This window comes from Durio zibethinus, chromosome 2 (assembly GCF_047325235.1).
Source record: "Durio zibethinus cultivar Kanyao isolate XHJ-2024 chromosome 2, ASM4732523v1, whole genome shotgun sequence".
Classification (NCBI taxonomy): domain Eukaryota; kingdom Viridiplantae; phylum Streptophyta; class Magnoliopsida; order Malvales; family Malvaceae; genus Durio; species Durio zibethinus.
In genome coordinates, this window is record NC_143163.1 from 6,209,939 (window position 1) to 6,234,927 (window position 24,989).

Below are 24,989 nucleotides of genomic sequence, written 5' to 3' on the forward strand. Positions count from 1 at the left end.
ATAACAAAGTAATTTTCAATATAATTTTTTTATTAATTTAGTTTAATGAAAAATATAGTTAACGTGATCTCAAGAAATTGACCACTAAAAATTTAAAAAATATCAATTTTTAATAATTTATTTTTAAAAAAAGTTTTATATTATAAATTTATATTGACTAAACAAAGATAATAAATTTATTTAATATTTTTGAAAAAAATTATTTTTATCAAAATTGATTTATACTTTATAATTTTTTTATAAAATGATGTATAACTATTTTATAAATTGTCGATTCAATAAGTATTAAATATTTTTTAAGGTTATTTTAGATATTTTTTATTATTTGATTTATTTTTTCATAGAATATCAAATACAATGATTTAAAAGTACTAATAATTTATAATATTATATCAAATATGATAATTTAAAATCATTATGATTGAATCATTTTAATAATCTTATTATCATAATAATTAAATCACCATGATGATTTTAAAAATTATACCAAACACTACTTTAGTGCTTAATTTTTTTCTCTTCCTTTTTTAAATGATTGTAAAAGTTGCATTTCTCGCTTGAAAAGTTTTACTTGTTCACAATAAGTATAATAAATTGTTACTCTAACAATTCTTATAAAGTTGTTTTTCTTTATTCTTTTCCCATGAAAAATTGAATCAATAAAAAATATTATTATTTTAAAATTTAAATTTTTTTGTACACGTTCAAATTTTTTTTTTTCGTCCTTTAATTTATTCAAAAATAAATAAATCATCACTTGAGCAATGAGACTAAAGCTTGTGTATTATTATGTTTATGTATCATTATCCAAAACTCCATTTTCCAAGCATTTGAAAATATAAATAAAAATTAATTGGACCATTAGGTGAAATATTGAATTGATTATAGCCAAAGCTGGGCCTAGAAATAAGTACTTTGTAAAGAATAAATTTTTTTCATGTTAAAAATTAAAAAAAGGGAGTGAATTAACTTTTGAATTAATTAATATAATAATAAAATTAATGCTTGAAAAATAAGAATTGGAATGAATTTATGTATATAATATTCTCTTAATGGTAAGGATTAAGATTAAATTAAAGATTAAAAAAATCAATTAATAATGCATTATTACTCATTGAATCAAACAAGGTGGATAGAGCCCGAATGGCCAAATCTGTTTTTACCAATAAGGTCTTTGGAAATTACCGTTATGAACACTGCTCCCACACGGCATGAAAATTGAAAAATAACCTCTACAGTTAGGCCAAATTAAGGAGGATCACTCAAAACTCACAACTCATCAAACCCATATTTAATATCTATATTCTTACTTGCAGTTGAAATTTCCCTGTCTATATAAGCGGCTCTTTCTTTCCTCCCCCTCACACAAACCCAAAAAGAAGTCACTCTCTCTCACTCTACCTCCTGTAGTGACTTCTTCTCTCAATTTTGGTTCAGGTTGGTTAGGTTTCAGATGATCCATGGTAAGAGAACGTAAATCTGGGTTATTCTGGACCTGCATTGGTCTGATCTGATATTTGTAAAGAGAGAAGAAAGCATAAAAGGGAGGGAAAGAAGAGGGGGTTTCAGAAGTAGAATAACCATGGAGATAGAGAGGTTTAGGTCATTGTTTATCCTCTGGTGCAGAATCCAAACCACACGTGTTGCTCTTGTGGGTGGAAACCACACCGCTGCTAGGTTTTGCACTCGCTAGATGAACGCACTTTCTCCGCTGTTTTGGTTTTGTCTCTGTGTTTCTGTTTCCCCAATCTCTTTGGTTTTTCCAGCAACCTTTGCCATCAAAGGTGTCTTTAGCCAAATTTGGCGAAATTTAGCGAAATTGAGCTCTTGTGTCTCGCTTCAGATACAGATCCGGTCATTTGACATGGAGATGGGTGGTGGGTATCGACCCAATAACCACAACAACAATCAGAACAATCATTTGCAAAGTCCAATGATTTCATTAAATCCTGATACCCTTTTCGTTATTAAGCTTCCGGATCCAAGGTTCTTACTTGTTTTGTCTCGTTCCCTGTTTTTAGCAACGGTGATTATCACTTTGCCTTGCATGATGTCCGTTTTAAAAGGACCTTCATGTTTGGTTTTTCATGCTGTTGATTTTCATCAAAATTCTGGTTCTATCAGTTTGGAGTATTGGAATTTGCTTTGGCAAGATTTTGCTAATGAGGGGCTTATAAAAAAAGGCCATAAGGCTCTTGTTTTGAACGTTGCCATCGATAGCGTGGCTGATGGAGGTTCCATGTTCGTGAATGATTATGACATTGATGTGGTGGTGGAACCTGATTTGGAACGACAAAGTTCTTTACTAGATGAGGGGTTTGATTTTGTCTTCGTGTCTGGCTTTATTGATTCCAAGTTTGTTGATCGTGTTGTGAAGATTGGCGGTGTTATAGCTATGCAATTGGGTGATGACATCTCAAGCGGTTATCAAAGGCAGTCAGATTACAGAATTGTGTTTCTTAAGAAATATAGTTCAACCATTGTGGCAATGAAGAAACTTGGTTCAGACAACCATTTGTTGGATTCGTCAGCAAAGCGAAGGCTTTGTCAGCTGACATTGGAGGCTAAGAAAGCGGCATTGAGAGGTTTAGAAGATGTTTTGTTTGAGCCACCAAGAAGAGCCTTGGCTAAGTCACACGCGTACTTGAAGAAAATCAATTTTCTTCCTGATCTTTTAGGGGATTCTCTTGAGCACTACCCCCGTAGAGTTTTCATTGATGTGGGGTCTGCTGAGGATAAGAATGTTGTAATGAAATGGTTTAACAAAAACTATCCAAAGAGGAATCAAGAATTTGAGGTTTACAGTTTGGAAAGCGGATTGTCTGGAGGGAAGGCAAGAAGAGTGACTCCTCGGATTGATGTTTCGGATTGGCTGATGAAAAATGCAAGAGAAGAAGAGTATGTTGTGATGAAGGCAGAAGCAGAACTGGTGGAAGAGATGATAGAAAGGAGGGCAATCGGCTTGGTTGATGAACTGTTTTTGGTGTGCAACAACCAATGGCAAGATGGAGCGAAGAAGAAAAAGAAAAAGAAGAAGAGCAAGAGCAAGAGGGCTTATTGGGAATGCTTATCTTTGTATGGAAGGCTGAGGGATGAGGGAGTTGCAGTACATCAATGGTGGGAATGAGAATTAAGGCATACACATGCTATACAATCTACATCAGTTCCGTTGTTGTGTGTCCTATTAATGTGTCTGTGCTTTTAATGTTTAGAGTCCATCTGGGGGAGTCGACATGTGATTTCTGCAAATAAAAGCATTTTATGGCTTAGTGGTAGTCTGCTTTGATGCTGATGGCTTTGGTGTTATCATATCTTATCCTGACATTGATGTTTCATTGTCAAAGTTTTTTTTTTTTTTTTTTTTAATGAGAATAAAGATGCAGCGTTTTAAGATTTAAGTATTCATCTATTATTATTTCTTTATGAGATTTAAAGTATCATTTGGTATATTTATCACATGTCTTCCCTCGTCTTTATCTTTTCCTTTTTCCAATCGCTGGTCTTTTTCACTATACCGTAGGAGTATCTATATACCCCATGTAAAAAGAATCTTGAGGAATTCCAAAGATGCCAGCTGTTTTTTTTCTTTTTCTTTTTCTTTTTTTTTATAATGTTTTATGGTTGTTTATAATGGAGCTTCCCCACCATTCCTTGGTCTCAATTTAGAGACCTCAATTTGCAAATTGGCCAACAGGTAAATGCGCATTGTTTTTATTTATTTTTTTAAAATCCTGGTCACTTAAGTTTTCCCTTTTATTGGTGTATTTATTATTTATTATTTATTTTTTGAATAATTATTATAAAATAAAACTAAATGAAAAAAAAAATTATAATTGATTTACAATGAACAAATGATTAAAATTTAATTATATCAAATAGTATAATATAATTAATTTATGCAAAAATAGATACAATCATACATTTTGTTTTAACAAAACATACACGTACCGTATAGGATGTATCATGTTGTAGTTATTAAATTAAAATTTTGTATTTTTGTATGATTTTATAGATAGTTAATGCCTATAAATAATAATAAAATCATTAAAAAATCAATTTGAAACAAAAATAAAAAAGAAATTTACGTTTAGATTTGAAAATAGTTATGGGATCTTATATCCAAAATTAATAGATGCACATATTCAATTTAACTTGATTGGACAATTTTTTTTTTATTTACTAACTTCCAAAATATATATTATAATTTATGATGTAAAGATTGTATCATGTAAGAAACCTAAAAATGTTCGAAAATAGAGGAAATAAATAGGAGGAATGGATTTATGGAAACTTCATGTCTATGTTTATAAATATATCAATAAGAACTCAATAATATAACATTTTCAACAAAAAATTCAAAGCCCAAAAAACAATTAATTATAATCCATTATGCATGTGAATGATAATGAAAGGTTCAAATCAACATTATTAATCTCTATTTTCTATATTGAATCCAAAGACTTTTTTTTTTCTTTTCAATTTTTATTCAAATATTCCATTACAATCTGTATACATAATTTTATATATAATAAAATTAAAAAAATAATAACTAATTTCATAATAAAAAAACATATTTGACTCTTACTTATGTAAATAATCATGCATTTTTTATTGAAAAGAATTAATTGAAAAAATAACCTACATTAAAATCAACTAAAAGATCTCACAAAAAATAATAAAAATTCTTTAAAATTTATCAGATCAAAATATTTAAATATTTTAAAAAATGTCTTTTAAAAACAAAAAATATATAATTAAAAACCTAAAAATATTATATTTAAGATTTTTTAATAAATTACAAAAAAATTAACAATAACAACTATATAAAAAACTCTAAACATAAAATTTTCGAACTCTATTTTTTTTATCTAAAAATTTTAAAAATTAAAAAAGATAAAAATTTTTAAATTATTTTTTATAAAAAAAAAAATGCCCATGAGAAGCAGGGGTAACATTCTAATATAAATTATTAGATCGGCCGAAAACTCAATGGAAGAGGCAAAGGTAAATGACAGGAGAAACTTACAGTAATGGTAACTGTTGACATGTGTCACTGTCACAGCCTGCACACTTTTAAGCCCGTGATGCAAGCGTCCAGTAAAGTGAAGTTTCTTCTGTCGGTGCGGCCTCATTTTTGTACTAAAGCTTGCCTTTTTTATCTTGACCCACATAAATTGGTGAAGCAAATTTGTCTCCCTACTAAAATATAAGATAATGTTATCAGATTTGATGCTTTGGACGTGAGGCTTTAAATTATTGGACCGATATGGACAAAGGGACAGATCAGCCAGCGTCAAATACATCAAATTTCACTGGGTAAAATTGTTTGTCATAAATATAGTTTTATTATATAAAAGTGAGTAAGAAAATTTTGAAATTCACTGCGTGCATAAACGAAGTTTATAAAAAAAAATTTTTTTTTAAAAGATTGGATTTATAAATTTGGCCAAAATAGGTTAATGATCCACCTAATTTTGCGGGCAGAAAACTAGGATACAATATTTAGCAGTGGCATCAATTTAGTATTGCTTTGACCTAAAATGTAAATTGTCAATTTCGTTTTTTTTTTCAAAAGGAATATCTATAATATATTATTTTTTAAAAATATTTATATAAATTAATTGAATTAAATTTAAATTTTTTTATTATGTTAAATTTGCCATAATTGATTGATAGATCCAAGGCAAAATAAACCATTAATTCTAACCCTGTTTTTTTTTTTTTTTTTTTTTTTGTCTTTTATATATTGAAACAAAAACATAATCTTCGATCTTCCTTTTTTATATCTACTTGATTGTCTCGTTTGGTTACCTAAACTTCACCACTTCCTAAATACAGCACACAAAGCAATCGTGCGAGTTACTTCTTGTGCCCAAAATGAATGAATGAAATTTGAGTTAACCAGAAGAGAAGAAGTATTCTATTATTCCTTTCATCCCAATTTATTTGGTTAGTATTGATTTGTAAGAAGTTTAACAAAATTTTTTTTTTACTTTTAATATATTTCATATTAAAATTATTTTTTTTATAAATTAAAATTTCATAATTTTTAATATAAAAAATAAAAGTTTTATATATTAAAAAAATAATATAATTTTGAAACATTCAAAAAATTAAAATAAATGAGACAAAGAGAGTACTATTATTGATTGGAATATTGCTTTTGGGTAAACATGAATTTTTAATAAAAAATATCAGTCTAATAATAATAATAATAATAATAATAATAAAAGATAAACAGGATTTGATTGCATGTTCGCTCGTCTAAATGCTTTTTTAATATGTTTAGTTAGGAAAGCGGCTGTAGCCTTTAAAAAAGTGAAATAATAACATTAACAATTAATTAATAGAAAGAAAAGATCCAAATATAAAAATAAAAACATAATAGGATTTAGATTCTCATTCCCATATAAATATATAAAATTACAAAGAGAGTGGAAGGAAGGCCATGTTTTACATTAATTGCTAAGAGCATTAATCAACTAGACAGATACAGTGGTCTGATTATATGATCCAAAGCAAACAAAGAGCCGCCAAAGCTTCCAGCAGAGATATCAGAAAAAGCAAAACGACTCGGATGAGTGATCAGACCAACCCTACACACACTTTAACCTTTATTTAATTAGTACTAATTATATAGAAATTGCACACATCAGTAGTAATAGTTTTAAATCAGTGCTTATAGATGGTAATTTATTAAGGGGTGGTGTTGGGCAATGTTGGTGGAGTAGGGAAGAAGGGGAACGAGGGTAAGCCAGTGGCGGGAGGGACATTTGAAATTGCTGGAAATGGAGGCAACCTGTACTCCGGGTAGGGTCCGTTGAAAGGAGGAAATGAGAAGCCACGAAACGGAGGCAGGTTTGGAAATATTGGGGTTGTCTGCATAAGACGGCGAGCCGCCCCTTGAGCTACATCCATGCCTGAAAATGACAGTACGATAAAGAAAGCTAAAACAAGGAGATTGGAATTGGCCATCACTGGACTCCAAATATTAAGCAGACTGACTTAGATATATTATATGTAGATATTAAAGAAATGAAACGAAGATGGCTTTGAAGTGAACACATAAGGACCCGGATTGGGTTTTTATAGTGCCAGAAAATGTTAAATACCGAGTTAAATGATAGAAGTTGGCCTCTGGGTTTGGTGAATTTACTTCCATGAATGGCCAGTAATTCTTCAACAAAAGTTTAGTTGAATCAAGGAGGCGTAGTACTACTTTCCTCATTTACTACAGTTTTTAATAGCTTGAAATATTGGTTTCTTTACTGCTTGTAGATTGAGGTTAACCTAGCTAGTTACTTAGATTCAACGGTGTGACAAACTTTTTTGGAATGTTCAGGGCAACTGCCACATTTAGTTTTCCATTAATATGTTGCAAATTATGGTTTTCTGTCGCTGTCGACATGTCCCAGTTCTCGTCAATACCATGATTAGGATCATCTACCCATGATGATGATCGGTGATGAATGGCAGTAATGTGGTCTCCAGACATCAATGTAGAGGACAATTCGTTTTTGCACAACATTGCTTCAACAAATCGAACTTTCTGATCTATTATTTTCAGTTTGGGTCTTTGTCCATTGCTTGATTATGGTTTCATGAGAAAATGAGATAGATTAACTTAGCTGATATACGTCACCAGCAGATCACTCCTGACGCTATAACTGAGCAATCCGAATTAAGTTGAATCACTAAAACTTTGATAAACTGTTGAATCAGTGAATTAATGTTGGCAGCTGGAATGGAACCCCATGTCTGACTAACTATTGACCAAAACATTGATTCCTCCTGTTTTTACCTTTTGTTTCACTACTTGTTTCTTTCATTTTGAATTTCAGGGCATGCCGATCATCTGTTACTACTGAGCTACCACACATCAATTATCTTCGAATAGAAACTTTAAACTGATCAGCAAGTTTGAAACGGTAAATGTTTACCAACAATGTGTAAAAAGGACGTGCTGGTTATTAGTTTGTTCTCTCCATGGGCAAGATTTTCTAACTAGGCTCGGAACTTTTTACTATTAAGTAGTTATTTTTATTTAATTTTAATTTTAAAATCTTAAATAATTCATATTTTAATATATATTTTCAAAATTTTAACCTCTTTCGTCAAATTTTGGACAAGAATTTTTAAAAGGCAATTAGACCTGGATTAGTGTGTATAGGGCTACTGTACTTGTACATAATGGGCTTCAACCTTGAACAATTATGGATTATTTGCCTATAATAATTCATATACTAGATCAGTTAATTTTGTTGATTAAATATTTTAAAAACCAAAATTTTGATCCACCTCACTTCTTAATCGAATAGTCAAATTTCTTTGATTAATTTTTCTTAATTTCATTAATTTACTTTCTATCGAAAATTGCTCATCCCATTAATCGGGCTTGGGCCGATTCGACTGGGATGCATGAACACCTCAACTACTAGTAACCGGTTCACCAATCTGCTTTAGGCTACGGCCTACGGGCTTCTCGAATCTCGACTATATTTATTGACATTTTTTACAGCAAAAGCATAAGTAGATAAAGCCACCGACAACAGAAACGAAACCCTAACGTTGATCATCAAAGCTGAAAATGGGAGTGGAGAAGCAAGTCATCAGGCCTGGAACAGGTCCCAAACCCACCCCTGGTCAGACCGTCACGGTTCACTGCACCGGCTACGGTTACTATTTCTCTTTCTCCACTCTCTTTATTGCTCCTTTATATTTCTTACTTTTCGCTGTGGCTGAAAAAAAAACCTGTTTCGGATTTCTCAGTCATCAATATTTTCTTCTTTAATCAAAGGGTTTTCTCTAAAAGTGCAAATTTGATTAAAAATTTGCTTGCTCTTTGATGCTATTTTTTGTTTCTTTGTTTGCTGGTGTCAATTGTATTTTTATTCTTGGTACAGGTAAAAATGGGGATCTGTCTGAGAAGTTCTGGAGGTGAGTGGTGTTTTCAACCAGAGTGACAAATTGGGTTTTCTTATACAACTCTATTACCATTGAGTTATATTAATTATTTCTCTGTTTGTGTCATTTTTAGCACTAAGGATAAAGGACAGGAGCCTTTCTCTTTCCAAATTGGCAAGGGTTCTGTTATAAAAGGTAATTGGTCTCTATCTTACTGAATTGCATGCATATATGCCACAAGTTTTGATGTTTTTTTTTTTCCTAAAGTTGAAAGCTTATTTCTTGTCATTTCATTGACTGCTTTTTTTATTTTTATTTTTTTGCGTATATTTTGATTTATGAATGTGAATGTATTGGTTTTGAGGTGGGTGGGACAGTTTGACACACCAAAATTTTACATTTTTTGTTTGTGTTCTAGTAAAACTTTTTTTTTTAATATCCTGATTAAATAAATATATGAAAGACTTTATTATAAAGTCTTAAGAATTTAAGGGACCATTGAGAATAATCTCATATGCAAAGGATTATTTTAATAAAAAGGAGAAACATGCAATGAATCAAGGGTTAAATAACCCAATATTATTTAGCATAGATAATATTAAGCACCAACACAAAGGAGAAACAGGGGACAACTCATTCTTTTCATTTTTTCTCTTGTCATACAAAATGCTGGAAGATCAAAATTGACGATTAAAAATCAAAGTCTGCATTGAGATTAGTCTCTTAAATGTGAGAAAAGAGCGTCTATTAATGTGAAGAAAATATCTTGTTAAATGCTAAAATTTTTAGGGTTTAACTTATGGGAGTAAATATATGAAATTATGAAATCTCTTATGATTCTCTATAATCTGTTGGGGAAAGATTAAATATCATTTCATTCTTCAATTAAGATTGAATTTTAAAGGTTCAAGGAAGATTCAAGTTTCTATCAATGGAAGGAAAAATCAATTTTGTAATAACAAACCTTATACACTTGTGACTTTGTTTTAAAATCTATCTTAGTCTATAGATTTTCATTGATTGGGTTACACATAGTTAGAAAGATATGTGAGTCTATTTTTCAAAGAAACAAGTGGAATTGAATTTCATCTCCTATGAAAAAATATCTAATTTTTATTAGAGGGTATATATGCTGTCTAGCACAGCATATGACATGAATTGCGAAAATTATTGCAATTAATTTACAAGGAATTAAAGTGTGAGCCATATATGGTTAGAAAGTTTTTAATGTGCTAAAAAAATCTGAATTCCAAGTTGTACAGCTTGAGGTATGATTGTTTTAATGAAATGAGTGCAAGCTACTAGCATTTGTTAGTTGAGTCAATTCTTGTATAATTTAGTTGTTTTAGTATAAATTACCTTTTAAAGAGTTGATTAACATCTGATATGTTGAAATGACCTTGAATATGTTGTTAATTATTTTGGGAGAAAAGCTAAGTAGTTGAATTGAAAGAAGGTAATTAGAATCTCATACACGTTATTGGATCAAGTATCGTTTTCATACATACATGTAGATCATTTAGAAATATCATTCAAATTATGCTTCCAAAACATTTAAGTAAGCATTCAAAAGTTTGATATCATTACAAAAAATATCATTTCATCAATTATAAATCATAAATAATGGTCAAGTACGTGCTTTATACAAATCATGGATCAATGTTCAAAATCATAAATTCATCATCATAAATCATCATTATCATTAGTTCATCCTTTAGCTATGGTCATATCATAATCCGTGACAATGGTTGTATCAACAATTTTATCCTCATGATCATTACTAACTATTATAACCCATCAGCAAAGCCCATATGCTAACTATTATAACCCATTAGCTAGGGTTGTATGATCATGGTTATACTAGCTACTGTATCCTATTAGCCAGGGTCGTAGAATTAGTTCTAGTGTTGATGATCCCACTTCCTAGTATTTGTAGTTATGATTAGGGGTGTAAACGAGCCGAGCCGAGCCGAATAGTGAGAAGCTCGAGCTCGAGCTCGACTCACAACTCAGGGCTCGATACTCGGCTCGATCAAGTTTTATTTTTCAAGCTCGAGCTCGATTCGTGATCGAATTCGAGCTACTCGAGCTCACTCGATTAAGCTCGATTAATATGTAAAAATAAGCTCGATTCGTATATTCGACAAGAGTTCGATTATTCATGCTCGAATTCGAACTCAAACTTGAACTCGGACTCGAAATATTTTATTAATTAAAATAATAAAAATATATTTAAATATAAAAGCTTGATTAGGCTCGCGAGCTACTCGAGTCAGATATAAGAATACTCGAATTCGGCTCGATCGATAAGTCGAGCTACTCGAGCTCGAGCTCGACTCGACAATAATCGAATCGAATTCGAGTTTTTTTCGAATCGAATCCGAGTAGCTTGCGAGTACTAATGTATCATTTACATCCCTAGTTATGATAAAATCGTTCTTTAAGCATAAATCAATTTCTCATTTCATTCATAAGCATGATCCATCATTTATATGACAAATTGCAAAATAATCATATGCTTGATCCTATTTTTATATATCAAAAATAAAGAAATAAAACCTTCACTCATTTAGAAGCAAACGTATATACATAGGTTCGAAAACAAATATAAATATATACATAGGTTCAAAAACAAACATAAATATATACATAGGTTAAAAAACAAACATAAATATATGCATAGGTTCAAAAATAAGCATACATATATACATAGGTTTGAAAAAAAGTAAAGTGTGTGAGATTATACTTACATATCTCTGATTCCACCACTTAACTTTTTCCTCTAAAATAATTATCAACCTATTCAAGGTCATTTTAACATATCGGAAATTATCAACCCTTTTTGAGACAATTTATACTAAAACAACTAAATTATACAAGAGTTAACTAACTAATGCTAGCAACTTACACTCATTTCACTAAAACGATCTTATTTCAAACTATACAACTCGAAAATTAAGATCTTTTTAGTATGCTAGAAACTAGACTCGATAAGCTTTCTAATCATTTATGGCTTACACGTTAATTCCTTGTAGATTAATTGCAATAATTTTCACAATTCAGGTTGTTTTCAGACAGTATGTATATCTTTTAATAAAAATTAGATATTTTTTCGCAAGAGACTCAGAATCAGTACCACATGTTTCGTTGGAAAGTAGACTCACATATTTTTTCAACCATGTATAACCTTTTTTCAACCATATATAACCCAATTATTGAAAATCTATGGACTAATATAGATTTTAAAACAAAGCCACGAATGTGTAGGATTTGTTTGATATCACAAAATTGATTTTTCCTTCAATCAATAGCACCTTGAATCTTCCTTGAGCCTTTAAAATTAAATCAATAAACCTTCTTGGCCCTTAATTGAAGAATAAAATGATATTTAATCTTTCTTCAATAGATTATAAAGAATCATAAGAGATTTCATAATTTCTTAGAATTTTTTTCATAAGTTAAATCCTAAAAATTTTAGCATTTAATAAGATGTTTTCTTCAAATTAATAGAGGCTCTTTATTCACCTTTAAGAGACTAATCTCAATGCAGATGTCAAACTTTGATCTTCCATCGGCTAACCCAAGTTTTGTACGATAAGAAATGAAGAGAATGAGTTGTTCCCAATCTCTTCATTTTGTCCATGCTTAATATCATCTACCCTAAATAAAAATGGGTTATTAACCCTTGATCCTTGCATGTTTTGCTTTTTATTAAAATTTTCCTTGGCATTTGAGATTGTTCTCATAATGGTCCCTTCAATTCTTAAGACTTTATAATAAAACTTTTTATATATTTATTTAATCAGGGTATTACATTTGGTATTAGAGCCGGCTTTGGATATTAGCAATGTACCATCGAGAACGGTGGGCTCTCGTTGGAGTGGGAAGGATGTCATGGTCCTTGAGAAGAGTTATGAATCTCACATCGGTTGTGTACTAAAGTCGGTTTTAGCATATAAGTATTCACACTATTTTCAACTTGTGAGACGTCTTTTATGGGGGCAAAACCACGAGATCCAATTAGCTGAAGCGGGCAATGCCTCATAAGTTGGTGTGGATCATGACATTTTCTCAATTGTCTTGTATAACACCCCTAAGGTTGTTTGACTGCTTTTCACCTGATATATATAGCTGAATTCTATTTTTGTTTCCACAAGGCTTTGTTGTTCCCTATTGGAATATAATGCAGTTTAGTTAAGAGGAAGTGCAATGTTGTATAGAATATGCTTATCTCTTTAGTTCCGATAGATCCAAGTGCATTCTTTCTTGTTGAACATTGAAGCCATTGACCTTTGGAATTGAGGAAGTTTCAAGGTTTTCTACCCATTAAGATGTATACTTATTAGATTAGTGACCTTGCACCTTTTCTGCTCTCTAAACTTTATCTGAGAGAGTCATGCAACTTGGTTAAGAAAGGTCAATTTGTGGTAATCATGTAATTTCAGACCATAACCTAAGTCCTGATGATCTATAAATCACTGTAATTTATAGGCTGGTGGTAAACCCATTTTATCTCAGAAAAGGTGCTCTCCGGTTGAAATTGTGTAAAGGCAATTGTTATCTAACGGGATAGGACCGTAGTATGCCATGTAGTTTGAACTAATTGTTGATTGAAAAAGGACCAAAAAAATAAAAGAAAAATTGATGTTTTTTGAAAATTAGATTATGTGCGTTACTTCTTGAGGTGATTGCTATGATAGCATAGCATCTCTCTTTTTTCTTTCCGCGTTTATATACTCTCTGCTCGTTATCATGCGGTACATAACACCTCATTTAGGAGAACTAACTTGTTCTGTTCAACCATTTTGCAGGATGGGATGAAGGTGTGATGGGAATGCAAGTGGGAGAAGTTGCTCGTCTTCGGGTACTTTTTTTATTGAATCCTAAATTTATTTTTAGTGTACTTGGTTGTACTGCAATTACATATTTGAAACTTAAAAGTTGAAGTGTTTAGATTAATGGCATGAATGATGATTGTTATCATAAAGGTAGTTATTGAACCTCTGGGTGCAAGGTTGATGACTCACAAGTCACAAAATTTTGTGGTTTTCTCCTTTTCTTTTTCTTAAAAGAAAAGAATTTGTGTGCCTGTCTCTGTATGTATTTTGATACCTCAGTTATGACATCTTGAATTTCTGATATGTATGTTGGATTTGTTGGAAATGCATTGGCATTTTGGGAGTTTTTCATAACATTCAAGAAATCAATGCTTTATTGGAATTAGAAATATTTGTTCCTTTTTCAGAGAAGAGGTTTTTTATTCACCCCCAGTTATTTCAACTGGTGTTTCATCTATGCTTTGTATCTTCTCCCTTGGTACCCATAGGAGAATATCATTTTAGTTGATCCCTGCATGCTTTCATACTGCTTCTGATGGGTCTTTTTGATGTTTGCAGTGCTCTCCAGACTATGCTTATGGTGCTAATGGATTTCCAGCATGGGGAATACAGCCTCACTCAGTTCTTGATTTTGAGATTGAAGTCCTAAGCTTGCAGTGAGTGCTTGGCAGCTGGTGACTGTCAGAGAATATGTACCCTGAATAACGTACCTTCCATGAACATATATATGGATATAGCATGCATGAATATTAATATCTGTAAGAGCATCAAATTTATGTATGAAAGAGTTATTCAGTGGCGACTTTTTATTTACTTTCTATAATAATATAAGGTTAAACTCCACTGCGGTTTCTGCCTGTACCTGTACTAGCTTTTTATTTGTTGATTTGTATCCGCCCAGCTCAGATTTTATTTTTGTGCTTGTTGGCCCAGATTGTTAGTGGAATTTTGTTATAACGTTCGTTACAATAATTAAAGCAATGCCAATTAATATCATCTTGAAATACCGACATGCAAGCAAGCTTTGTCTTAGATGATCTCTATAATATTAGTTAAAAGCAATGATTTAGAGCCCCATAATTTCCATAGGTTACGGTAAAGTTGGGAGCAAGGAAGTCCTTGCGCATGTAGATGCAATAGCAACATTTGGATAAATGTTAATAAAGAAAAAGAAAAGAAAAAAAAAGTTTTTTTTTTAAAAAAAAAGATACATGTAATTTTTGTTTAAATAATTAAAATTAATAAAAAAAATTTAACAATTTGGATAAAAAGAAAAAAAAATTATTATAATAATTTTTTTAATTATAATAATTTATTATTTATGATTTTAGAGCACTCTTATATTATAATATATTTGATATCTTATTTGATTTCATAATTGTTACTATATTAATAGTTTTTAATTAAGTGAAATAAAAAAATATTTTACAAATATATATTTATGGATTTTGAGTTAGTTTGATATCTTATAAATTCAAAAAAAATATATATTCATATTTAACTATTTATTAAAATTAAATTACTAAAAAATTATAAAAAATTTTATATTGGAAAAGATATGTGAAATTTACTTAAAATAAAAGATGATTTTAAAAAAATTATAGGATGATTGTAATCTACTTAAATTTTTTTATTAGATTTTTAGTATTAATAAAAAGATAAACATAATAATCTTTTTATTAAAAAAAATTTCAACTTGTCTTTCCCTAATTTTTTTTAAAATTAAAATATTAAAAAAATTGAATTTATAAAAAAAATAAAAAATAATTTGATTTCTATTTCTTTCATTTTTTTTAAATTAAAAATTTATTCAAACAAAAATAAAATTATTTCCTTTATATTTTTTTACTTTATTTTTTTTCTTTTTTCTTCCCTTAATCCAAACTCACTGTTACCATGAGAGAATAAACAGTCATACGACTGGTATAGCTGGGTTCTAACTTCTATCAATGACAGTAATCTAAAAATGAGCGCTGCCAGGCAGTGGCAGAGTTGATCTCTTCCAACAAGGACATTAATATACAATCCCAATTTATTTTTTGATTTTTGAGACTCCTTTATTAGGAACTGCAAAGAAGTAGTCCTACTTACCCACTTGACCTGGACAGTGTCAAACCATGCTGCAATAATAAGATCATTGATATTCTAAGGATGTCTCTAATGGTCAAAGTGTAGCCGGTGACTTGGCCATTATTACGTTCGTAGCTACTCTTGTTGAACAAAAAGAGCGAAAGGACTCGTCAAAGTCAAGGTGACACGGCTGGTCGCAAACCCTGCCCTTTGGATGGTGGATACAGCGCAGGAAGAGTCAAGATGGTGAGATGACCGCGTTAACATTCAATAATTCAAAGAAGGTTTCCATCATAGTTCCTTCTTTTGTCTTCTGCATCTCTCAACTGCATATAAATCTATTTGCCCTTCACTTTTTTCAGACACATCCTCATTCAACTTTTCATCTCTCATACTGTAATAGCTTCTCTTTTCTGAGAGCCTCATACACAAATTTTTTGTCCGAGAAAGAGCTTTGAGAAAAACAGAAACATGGGTTTGAAAGGTTTTATCGAAGGAGGCATCGCATCAATCGTTGCCGGCGCTTCCACTCACCCTCTTGACCTGATCAAGGTCCGGATGCAACTTCAAGGTGAATCCCATGTCCCTAATCCCTCATTTCAAGTTTATCGTCCAGCACTCGCCATGAACTCCGGCGCCGTTGCAAATGTTTCAATCTCACAAGTCGTTTCACGGCCTCGTGTTGGTCCCATCTCTATCGGTGTCCGTATCATCCAATCAGAAGGCGTAGCCGCCCTTTTCTCCGGCGTCTCCGCCACCATACTCCGCCAAACCTTATATTCCACCACTCGTATGGGACTTTATGATATTCTTAAAAATAAATGGACTGACAAAGAAACTGGGAATTTGCCACTTACGAGCAAGATAGTGGCTGGCCTTATTGCCGGGGGCGTTGGTGCAGCCGTTGGCAACCCAGCTGACGTAGCAATGGTTCGTATGCAAGCTGATGGGCGTCTTCCTATTGACCAGAGACGCAACTATAGGAGCGTAATTGATGCATTAGGTCAAATGACGAAACAAGAAGGGGTTGGTAGCCTGTGGCGTGGCTCGGCTCTTACAGTGAACCGTGCAATGATCGTCACCGCATCACAGCTTGCAACCTACGATCAGATCAAGGAGATGATACTAGAGAAGGGCGTGATGAGTGATGGGATTGGAACCCACGTGACCGCCAGCTTCGCGGCGGGATTCGTGGCGGCTGTGGCTTCTAACCCCATTGACGTGATCAAAACAAGGGTGATGAATATGAAGGTGGCACCTGGGGCGGTGCCGCCTTACTCAGGTGCTTTGGATTGTGCTTTAAAGACAGTGAGGGCTGAGGGGCCTATGGCCTTGTATAAAGGCTTCATTCCTACAATTTCAAGGCAGGGACCCTTCACTGTGGTGCTTTTTGTCACATTGGAGCAAGTCAGGAAGCTACTCAAAGATTTTTGACTTGGAACGATGAAGAAAAAACTAAAATTTCCAAATTTATCATACACAGCCTAGATTTTGAAATTGAAATCAATATTGTATCAATTTTTTTTTTATATAATTCTTTAGGGCAAACATTTATCATACAAGGCCAGTGTATCTGAAATTACTAAATGATGAAATGAAAAATCTGATTTTTTGGTGACAAGAAAATTTTGAAGCAAGGAATTTTGGGCAATCATTGATTTTGCCTCTAGGTATTATTATTTTTTTTTTTTATGAATTTGCCTCAAGGTATTTATAATCATGATTGTATGAGTTTGCATATTTAATTCAACGATAAATGTATATATTTTCCGTTCAAGGGATGAGAGTGATGAGTTACCATAATACCAATGGGGCATATCGAATATTACCATGATAAAACTTTATTTTTTTTTTTTTATGATTTTCCTTTGCCTATATACGAGGAAGGCGAGCTTCCAGGGTTTACAATACATCTAGCATTTAGACTTTACTTCATATGAAGGATGAAAGAAAAAAAAGGTAAAAACAAAAAAATTATCAATTTAATAATTAAGTTACAAAATAAAAAATAATTATAAAATTTAATCATTAAATTAATAAAATTTTCTTTCTCACCTCACGACCTAGTAAAACTTGATCATTGTAAAGGTCATGTAATTTAAATATGCTTTAAAATATCTTAACAGATTTCTTATATGATTTCCATCATCGATTTCATTCGTATGCATATTTTACTTGTGTTGAATTTTATATTACAATTTACAGCTTAATTTCTACCATGTAATTAATTAATTTACAGTGTGATTAAAATTAGTAACTACGGTGTCAATCAAACTTTGTTATCACTGTACATGTTGGAATAAGGGGCATGGAACCAAACATGCCTCCATGTCACTGCCACAATTAGCGCTGGCACTAACAACCGCACCCCCAAAAGCTATGTATATTTCCATTTTAATCTCTTAAATTATATAAAAGTATATGTGCATATCATAGCATAAGAATTGCTACCAAAATTTCAATTATAATGAAGTCGAAATTAAAATTCAATTGATTTATATAATTATTTTTAAAAAATAATGTTTAATAAATATTAAATTTAAAATACAACATTTGTAATCTCTTCTCTTATTTTCGTAAATCTTGTTTATAAAAAAATAAAAATTTAATTTTGATGTATCTTTGTTGCTTTATTCAGCCCCTTCCAGAAGAGAAAGCTTTGTTACCAATATGGCTACTTTTATAAAAGCACAACCATTGAATTACCAAGTGATTGATTCAATGTTTCAACAATTCAATTAAAATAGAAATTATTGAAGCCATTGATGAACTCTTGGTTGCTTTAATATTAGCACAAAAGCAAGAGGAATCATCCCTTATTTCCAGCATTCTTTCTCAATGAAAAATTTGGAGCATTTTCTATTGCCTCAAAAAGGGCAGACCTTATAATAGGATGAATATATAGATATAAGCATTGTGTGCAATGCTTGTTCCCTCCAATCTAAGCAATAAGACAAACAACATGGGCTTTATCACTCATAATTTTTTTTTTTGAAGTTTATCATTCATAATTTAATACTTAAATAATAAATAAATTATTCGGTGGATAAATCTCTCCTTTTGGAATTATTTATTTTATAATGCTTTTTTTTTTCTTTTTGGGTTTGGGTTTTTATACATGAGGATTATAATAATTAAAATTAGAATTATAATTGTTTATGGTGTGCAAAAAAGCTAGAGAGAGCAAGTGCTTGATTGAGTCCTGCAAAATTTCTAAATTGTCCCACCAAGCATCACTTTTCATATGCTTTTTTGGATCATGGATCAATACTCATTGCTGGTTAGAAGTTGTGAAAAAGGAAAAAAAAAAAAAAAAAAAAAAACCTTGGGTGCCTTTGAATTTGGCAATCACCTGATTAGATTGGTAATGAGTGAATTAGATTGTTAATGAGTGAATGGCACATGTTTTTGTCCCTGTGATTCATCTTCCTATTATTATCATCGATACATTAAATATAGAAATGTTCATGATTTGAGTTTTACAAAAGAAGAGAGAGAGTATTACAGTATTACTTAAAATTCCATTTACAAACATAAATGTCATTGAGAATTGCTAGTTGGTTTGCAGTCTCACAGTCCAAAACCAGATTCATCACTCAAATCACAATGACACTCATCATTAACTCAAATTTCTAAGATTTTTATTTTTTAAAACTCCGTTTTCTCCCTTGTTTTCTCCTTTATTTTCTCTCCCAGAATTCATCGTCTTTCTGATTCAACCCCCGCTATTTTAATGAAAAGTGAACAATATCCTTACAAATAAAAAAAAATTTTCCCCATCTTTTCTGAACATAAATTGACATCATATGAGTGATAACGACGTACTTAGATTTAAATCTTAAACTTGTTAAATGTTTTTTCTTAAAAATAATGGGAAGAACAAAACAAACTAAATTTATTTCTGATAAATTTATGATTGAATGAGCATGCAATTCTTTTTAGCATATCGATGTGCTAATTCCTGAGATAAGAAAACATATATGGGTCAGTTAAGTGGGCCTGGTCCAAATACGGCCCCGTTCTTGTCGTAATGGAATCAGTCTACTCTATTCTTATGGCTTATGAGATTAACAATGTTCGGCCAACCCAAAAGAAAGATATCAACGGTAACTAAAGATTTACACAGAAAGGTTACTTTAACCACGAACATGGGTCAACTACTGTTCGAAACACTAAACAATAATTGCACGAAGAAAGGGTAAAATGGGTATCCAATTTGTCTATATATTCTCAGTCTATCTTATTTCAGTCAGTTCTTTAGACGCGCACACACATATCCGTTGTCTCTTTTGAGTTTAACTGTTGTCTTCAGCTTATCTCTTGGGTACCTTGGATCCCACCATAGCAACCGTAGTTTTCCTCTGTAAGTTTGTTATATCCAAGTTCCCTTCCTTTTTTTTTTTTTTTATGATTTTTGCATGTTGTTTTATGTTGTTTCCTTACCTATAGCTTGATGGGTTTGTCTTGTTCCCTTCATGTTTAGTAAGAAAGAAAAAAGGTTTTCGGCTTCCTATATTATTTCTGGGTTTTAAGTGTTTTATTCTTCCATGTAGCTTTACCTGACAATTTGTTTAGTTGTTATGAGGATTTGAGAGAAAAAGCTTCTTTGGGTTTTATCTAATCAATTTATTTTTGGGGCTTGATTTCACCATCTTTTGTACATGTTGAGTTTGGTTTTTATGACTTTATGACTTTATTATTAGCCTTCTGTTTGGGGTTTCTATTTGTTCTTTCTTTGTGGATTTTTTATGTCTATTTGCTTGCTGAGAAGGCCTAGGGAAAGAAAATGAAGTGAAATTGTGATTTTCATTTTACACTAATTTTTTTTTTTAATTTTATATGTGCATAGTTTATACAACAAACTCTGTTTAACATTGGAAATGTTTTAGTTTTGATTCTCCTTGTTTTTTTTAAACAGCAGATATTACTATAAGATTTTTCTTTAAATTTATTTGATTGGTTTACAAGTTTCTTTCATTTACCATAATTAAGTACTTGTTGTTGCATATATCTTTTAGGAGAGATAAAAAACGAAACCTGTTATGATTGTTAATACTCATATGAGAAATTGTGGGAGAGAAATGAAATTGGATTTCGTATTTAACAATTTTTTCCGTTCTAAGAAAGAAAATGTGGAATTTGTTATTATTGTTTTACATATTAGCATTATTGACCAGTCTTTAGATTTAAATTTTGTTCCTTATTTTCTTGCAATATCTCTTCAAACAAGTGGATTATCCTGTTTTCACTTCCTTGTTTTGTAGTGTGCCTTATGTTTTTTGATTTCTTGTGGTCATGCTTCTGTTCTTATGAGACCTTTTCTTTTTGCAGAAAATATTGGGTTGTGCACAAATAAGAACATAGCAGCAGTTGATAATTTGGTGATACATAGAGCGGAAACAGCATGTCTTGGTTGAGTGTCTTGGTTGATGTATTCCTCAATGTCGTGCGCTTGAATTTATACTGCAAAGTTATTTTGTAAAATTTACCTCTTTCATTTTACCTTAATTTTCTTATAAGCCAGCTGTACTTTGCTCAATAATCCATGGGATCTACCCACCTTTTTGTCTTTTGTCATGATCAATATAGGATTAGTTAGAAAGATTGGAAGTTCAATACTAGTCTTAATTCATGCTCCTTCTGCCAGTTTCTTGATTTCATATCATTCTGAAGTACATTTTAGATCTGTTATTGGTCTTGTACCTGGGTGGATTTGTTCTGCTTTATTATTTGGGGATTTGTTTCTGTTCTCATCCTATTTTGATAGGATAGTGGTTAATCTAAGGGAGAAAAAAGTAGTTATGGTGTGCCAAGCAGCAGGTCAAACCAGATTTCGAGCATTAAAATATGAAAATGGGATTGCCGGAAAACCAACCATTGTAGTTAGAGTTATTGCATGCTTTCAACCAATGGAGGATTGCCAGGTTAGTTAAATTTTAGTTTCTTTGAATTTCTTTTTCCTCTGGCTAACTGTTGCTCCAATTAATTCTTTGTATTAATAATCATTTTTATAAATGGTTGTTTAAATTGATATCCTGGCAATCTTGCTGTTTTCCAGGCTGAGTACTTTCGTCATTTGCTTAAACCTGTTACGTAGACAGATTCTGAATTTGTGGATTCCATACTTGTGGTATATTATCTAGCGGGAATTTGTAGTTTTTTCTTTCAACGTTTGTTCGTTAAAGAAGCGTTAAAAAATTGTAAATACAAGATCAAGCATTGTCCATCTACTGGTATGGTTACCACATCTTGGTTTTCAGTTTTACTAGTTTATTGATTCATTCTTGGGATAAAAAATTTCTCATTTGTCATCTGCAGGTGGCTGTTCTAGTTGGATGGTTCAGATCAACAATTCTTGGTTTTCCCCACAGCATTCTTCTTGGCAACTGCCCAAATTAAGTTGCATGAGCTCATCATTAGAGCCCAGGCAACCAGAATGCTTGCCTGCATGTTTAAATCCCAGCACTCACATGTTTATGTCAATGCCGGCATCTCTAATTCCTGGTATAAATCCTGGCATGCATGTGCTTCCTGCAAATGTTGCAATGCCACGGTCTGCAGAAATTTCTGTTTTAAAAACAGAACAAAAATATCATTCTGATGAGCTGCTTCAGCAGTTATACCCCTGTTTCGCAACTTCATTGCCCTCTCCAGGTTCATATCTCAACGAACAGCAATTCATGATTGCTAAGGGGCACAGTGGCAGGGCTACAGCTAATATGGTCTCTGGCTCCTTGCAGAAAGGACTGGTAGTTTTTGATCAGTCAGGGAGTCAAACAAGGTTAATTTATGGTTCGATTCACCCTTCATCCCTGCATGCAACCACTGCTAATACAGAACTAGCTTCTTGTCTTGACTTGCATGTAGGGCAAACAGTTAAAACAAATCCTTTTACTCTGGCACCACCAACTTTACAGGAGGAATATGATGAGAACCATTTGAGTGGTGAAGAGGGTGAGATGCATGAAGACACTGAAGAACTCAATGCCTTACTTTACTCTGATGAAGAGGACGATTATGATGATGATGATGATGAAGTAATGAGCACCGATCACTCTCCTATTGGAATTAAACGAAACTACCAGAGTCAAGACCATGTTTATCATATATTCGAGGAAGTTGCTAGCTCTGATGGTCCAAACAAAAGGCAAAAACTGCTGAATGGTGGGCATAAGCAATCAATAATGGTGGGTGCTGCTCGTTCAGTGAAATTGGAAGGCTCTCATGGGTATGATAGTGATGCAGAATCAAGCTATGCTATTGGACAGAATCAAATAGAGGAAATGGATTCCATTTTACGTAAGGAACAATCAAAGAAGGATAAGATTCGCTTGACGTTAAAAATTCTTGAGAGCATAATACCTGGTGCAAAGGGAAAAAACCCATTGTTGGTCCTTGATGAATCTATAGATTACTTAAAGTCTTTAAAGCTCGAAGCCACGACTTTAGGATTGCACCACTACTAAGGTGCACTCCCTCCTTTATAGTAATTTATTGGCTAAGTGGTGGGAAAGAAGGATGAGAAAGAAGTACTAATTCTAAGCTTGAATGATTGATGAGATTGAAATCACTACACTGGCTTTTGCTTTGTGGGGTCCCTCCGTTTGTCATCTTTTACTTTCTCAAGGAGCTGTATTCTGTATATAATGGGCCAATAAAGGTAGTGATGCAGGTAACGGGATGCTATTAGCTCTTTTGCTTAAAGCAGGTGAAGGATAAAAATGGGGTTTTGTTTGTTGACCAGAAATGATTATCTGTTTAGCTTTTCGTTGGGATTTATTAGGGGCAAAAAAAGTCATCGAGGCTTTGAACGCATGGGGAGATTGCTAGTGGTGGTCTGTGCTGTAAAACGAGGACCCCCTTTTACGGAATTGTTGAGAGCCCCAATGGATTTAGTGCATGCGCGTTAGGTAAACTTGGGTCCCACTATCCACCCTGTTCCTTTTTCTCCTCTTGATTTTATGGTTTGTCCTCTCTTCTCACCTTGAAAACACATCATGCTTGATATTATCTCTCCCTAAAGTATCAAGCATGAAGACAAAGTTTCCAGTGCTGGGATGTACATGCATGGACAGTGCATCCTCTGTTTTTTCTTCTTCTGGGGTCCATCTTTGATCAAATCTTGCAGTAAAAGTTTGGCTTGTTTTCACGTGAGTGCTGAGAAAACTCTGGTACTTGTACAGTATTTGGTTGTGGTGTGTTACCATAGTCCTTCCTTGGGTGTGAACTTTTTGGCTTTGCTTCTGGTATTTGCAGATGATGTGTACTAATAATTGCAGCATGAGCGATTGAGTTTGAGCTCCAAGTATAAAATGTTTGTTGTGTACTATCATGTCAATAGCAAGTATGTGTGAATTTGCAATATTTTTTTGTGATTTCATGTAGTTTTCGGAAATGAAAATTGACAGCAATACAAAGATTAATATGGAAGGTTTTAGTCCCTTCAAAAAAAAAAAAGTGCCTAAAACAACATACTCCAACTTTCAAGCAAGCTAATCAAGATAACCTTTTTCATGGTCTTTTTCATGCTCTTCAAAGTGGGTTGTTTGGTCGAGGAAGCCAGCAGAGGATATTTATGTTTTGCTGTACAAACGATAATTAACACATTAATGATGGCTTTTATGTAATAATTGTGAACGTATCTTGAGCTGATCTACCTCAGCGATCTATGTTTTTGTTTTTGTTCTTTCATTCCCGCTTCGTCTATAGTGACTAGTGAGGCGAGGTGAGCAGGTGTAGTGTGAATCTGGGTTCAGGAACCTAGTCGTAGAAGAAGAAAAAGCAAGACAGAGGAGCCGAAGGTTCCAGCCTTTCAAGCGGTGGAATTGAAAGAGAGTAACGACAATTTGCCAAGCTGAATGACAACTAGGCAAATATTTTTACAACGCACTCGATATATGGAATGTGTCGTTGTCTTTGAGCATGAAAAATTAATTCAACTGATTAATTTACACCAAAGGCTTTTATTCTACACCTTCTGGTTTCTAATAATTTTGATTGAAAAGTTGTGTTTTTTTTTTTCTTTTTCTTTTTTTTTATATTTGATGCATTTAATTTATACACTATTAATAAATATATGATGGTGTCTAATCAACGAATAAATAAAAACTTTTACAAGCCTTCAAAGATAAAAACAAATAAGAAATTTTCTTTTTTTTTTTTTTTTACTTTTTTCTC

At 32.3% G+C, this 24,989-nt stretch overlaps 3 protein-coding genes and 1 pseudogene across 4 annotated transcripts; all 4 read left to right on the top strand.

The window, feature by feature from the left end:
* Positions 1–1,323: 1,323 nt before the first annotated feature.
* On the top strand, positions 1,324–3,398 carry LOC149519938 (uncharacterized). The gene has a single exon (XM_089748092.1). The coding sequence runs from the start codon at positions 1,694–1,696 to the stop codon at positions 3,125–3,127; it is 1,434 nt and encodes a 477-aa protein (XP_089604218.1). The 5' UTR covers positions 1,324–1,693; the 3' UTR covers positions 3,128–3,398.
* A 5,102-nt stretch (positions 3,399–8,500) lies between these two features.
* Positions 8,501–14,585, top strand: FKBP12 (FK506-binding protein 12). The gene is made up of 5 exons (XM_022907928.2): positions 8,501–8,675; positions 8,904–8,937; positions 9,038–9,099; positions 13,716–13,768; positions 14,301–14,585. The coding sequence occupies exons 1-5, from the start codon at positions 8,588–8,590 to the stop codon at positions 14,400–14,402; spliced, it is 339 nt and encodes a 112-aa protein (XP_022763663.1). The 5' UTR covers positions 8,501–8,587; the 3' UTR covers positions 14,403–14,585.
* Positions 14,586–16,162: 1,577 nt separating this feature from the next.
* LOC111309081 (mitochondrial uncoupling protein 5 pseudogene) lies at positions 16,163–17,463 on the top strand (annotated as a pseudogene). The gene has a single exon (XR_016330139.1). The product of XR_016330139.1 is annotated as a mitochondrial uncoupling protein 5 pseudogene (transcript).
* Positions 17,464–20,063: 2,600 nt separating this feature from the next.
* LOC111309083 (transcription factor bHLH143-like) lies at positions 20,064–24,187 on the top strand. The gene is made up of 4 exons (XM_022907931.2): positions 20,064–20,175; positions 21,144–21,736; positions 21,871–22,045; positions 22,131–24,187. Exon 4 carries the CDS (start codon positions 22,148–22,150, stop codon positions 23,276–23,278), a length of 1,131 nt encoding a protein of 376 aa, XP_022763666.2. The 5' UTR covers positions 20,064–20,175; positions 21,144–21,736; positions 21,871–22,045; positions 22,131–22,147; the 3' UTR covers positions 23,279–24,187.
* The last annotated feature ends 802 nt before the right edge of the window (positions 24,188–24,989 follow it).

Bases quoted from the DNA above. Each gene is read 5' to 3' on its own strand.
- LOC149519938 (XM_089748092.1), top strand. From the start codon at position 1,694: ATGAACGCACTTTCTCCGCTGTTTTGGTTTTGTCTCTGTGTTTCTGTT.
- FKBP12 (XM_022907928.2), top strand. From the start codon at position 8,588: ATGGGAGTGGAGAAGCAAGTCATCAGGCCTGGAACAGGTCCCAAACCC. The intron at 8,676-8,903 runs GTTACTATTTCT...TTCTTGGTACAG, and splicing joins GGTTCACTGCACCGGCTACG to GTAAAAATGGGGATCTGTCT. The intron at 8,938-9,037 runs GTGAGTGGTGTT...TGTCATTTTTAG, and splicing joins CTGTCTGAGAAGTTCTGGAG to CACTAAGGATAAAGGACAGG.
- LOC111309083 (XM_022907931.2), top strand. From the start codon at position 22,148: ATGGTTCAGATCAACAATTCTTGGTTTTCCCCACAGCATTCTTCTTGG.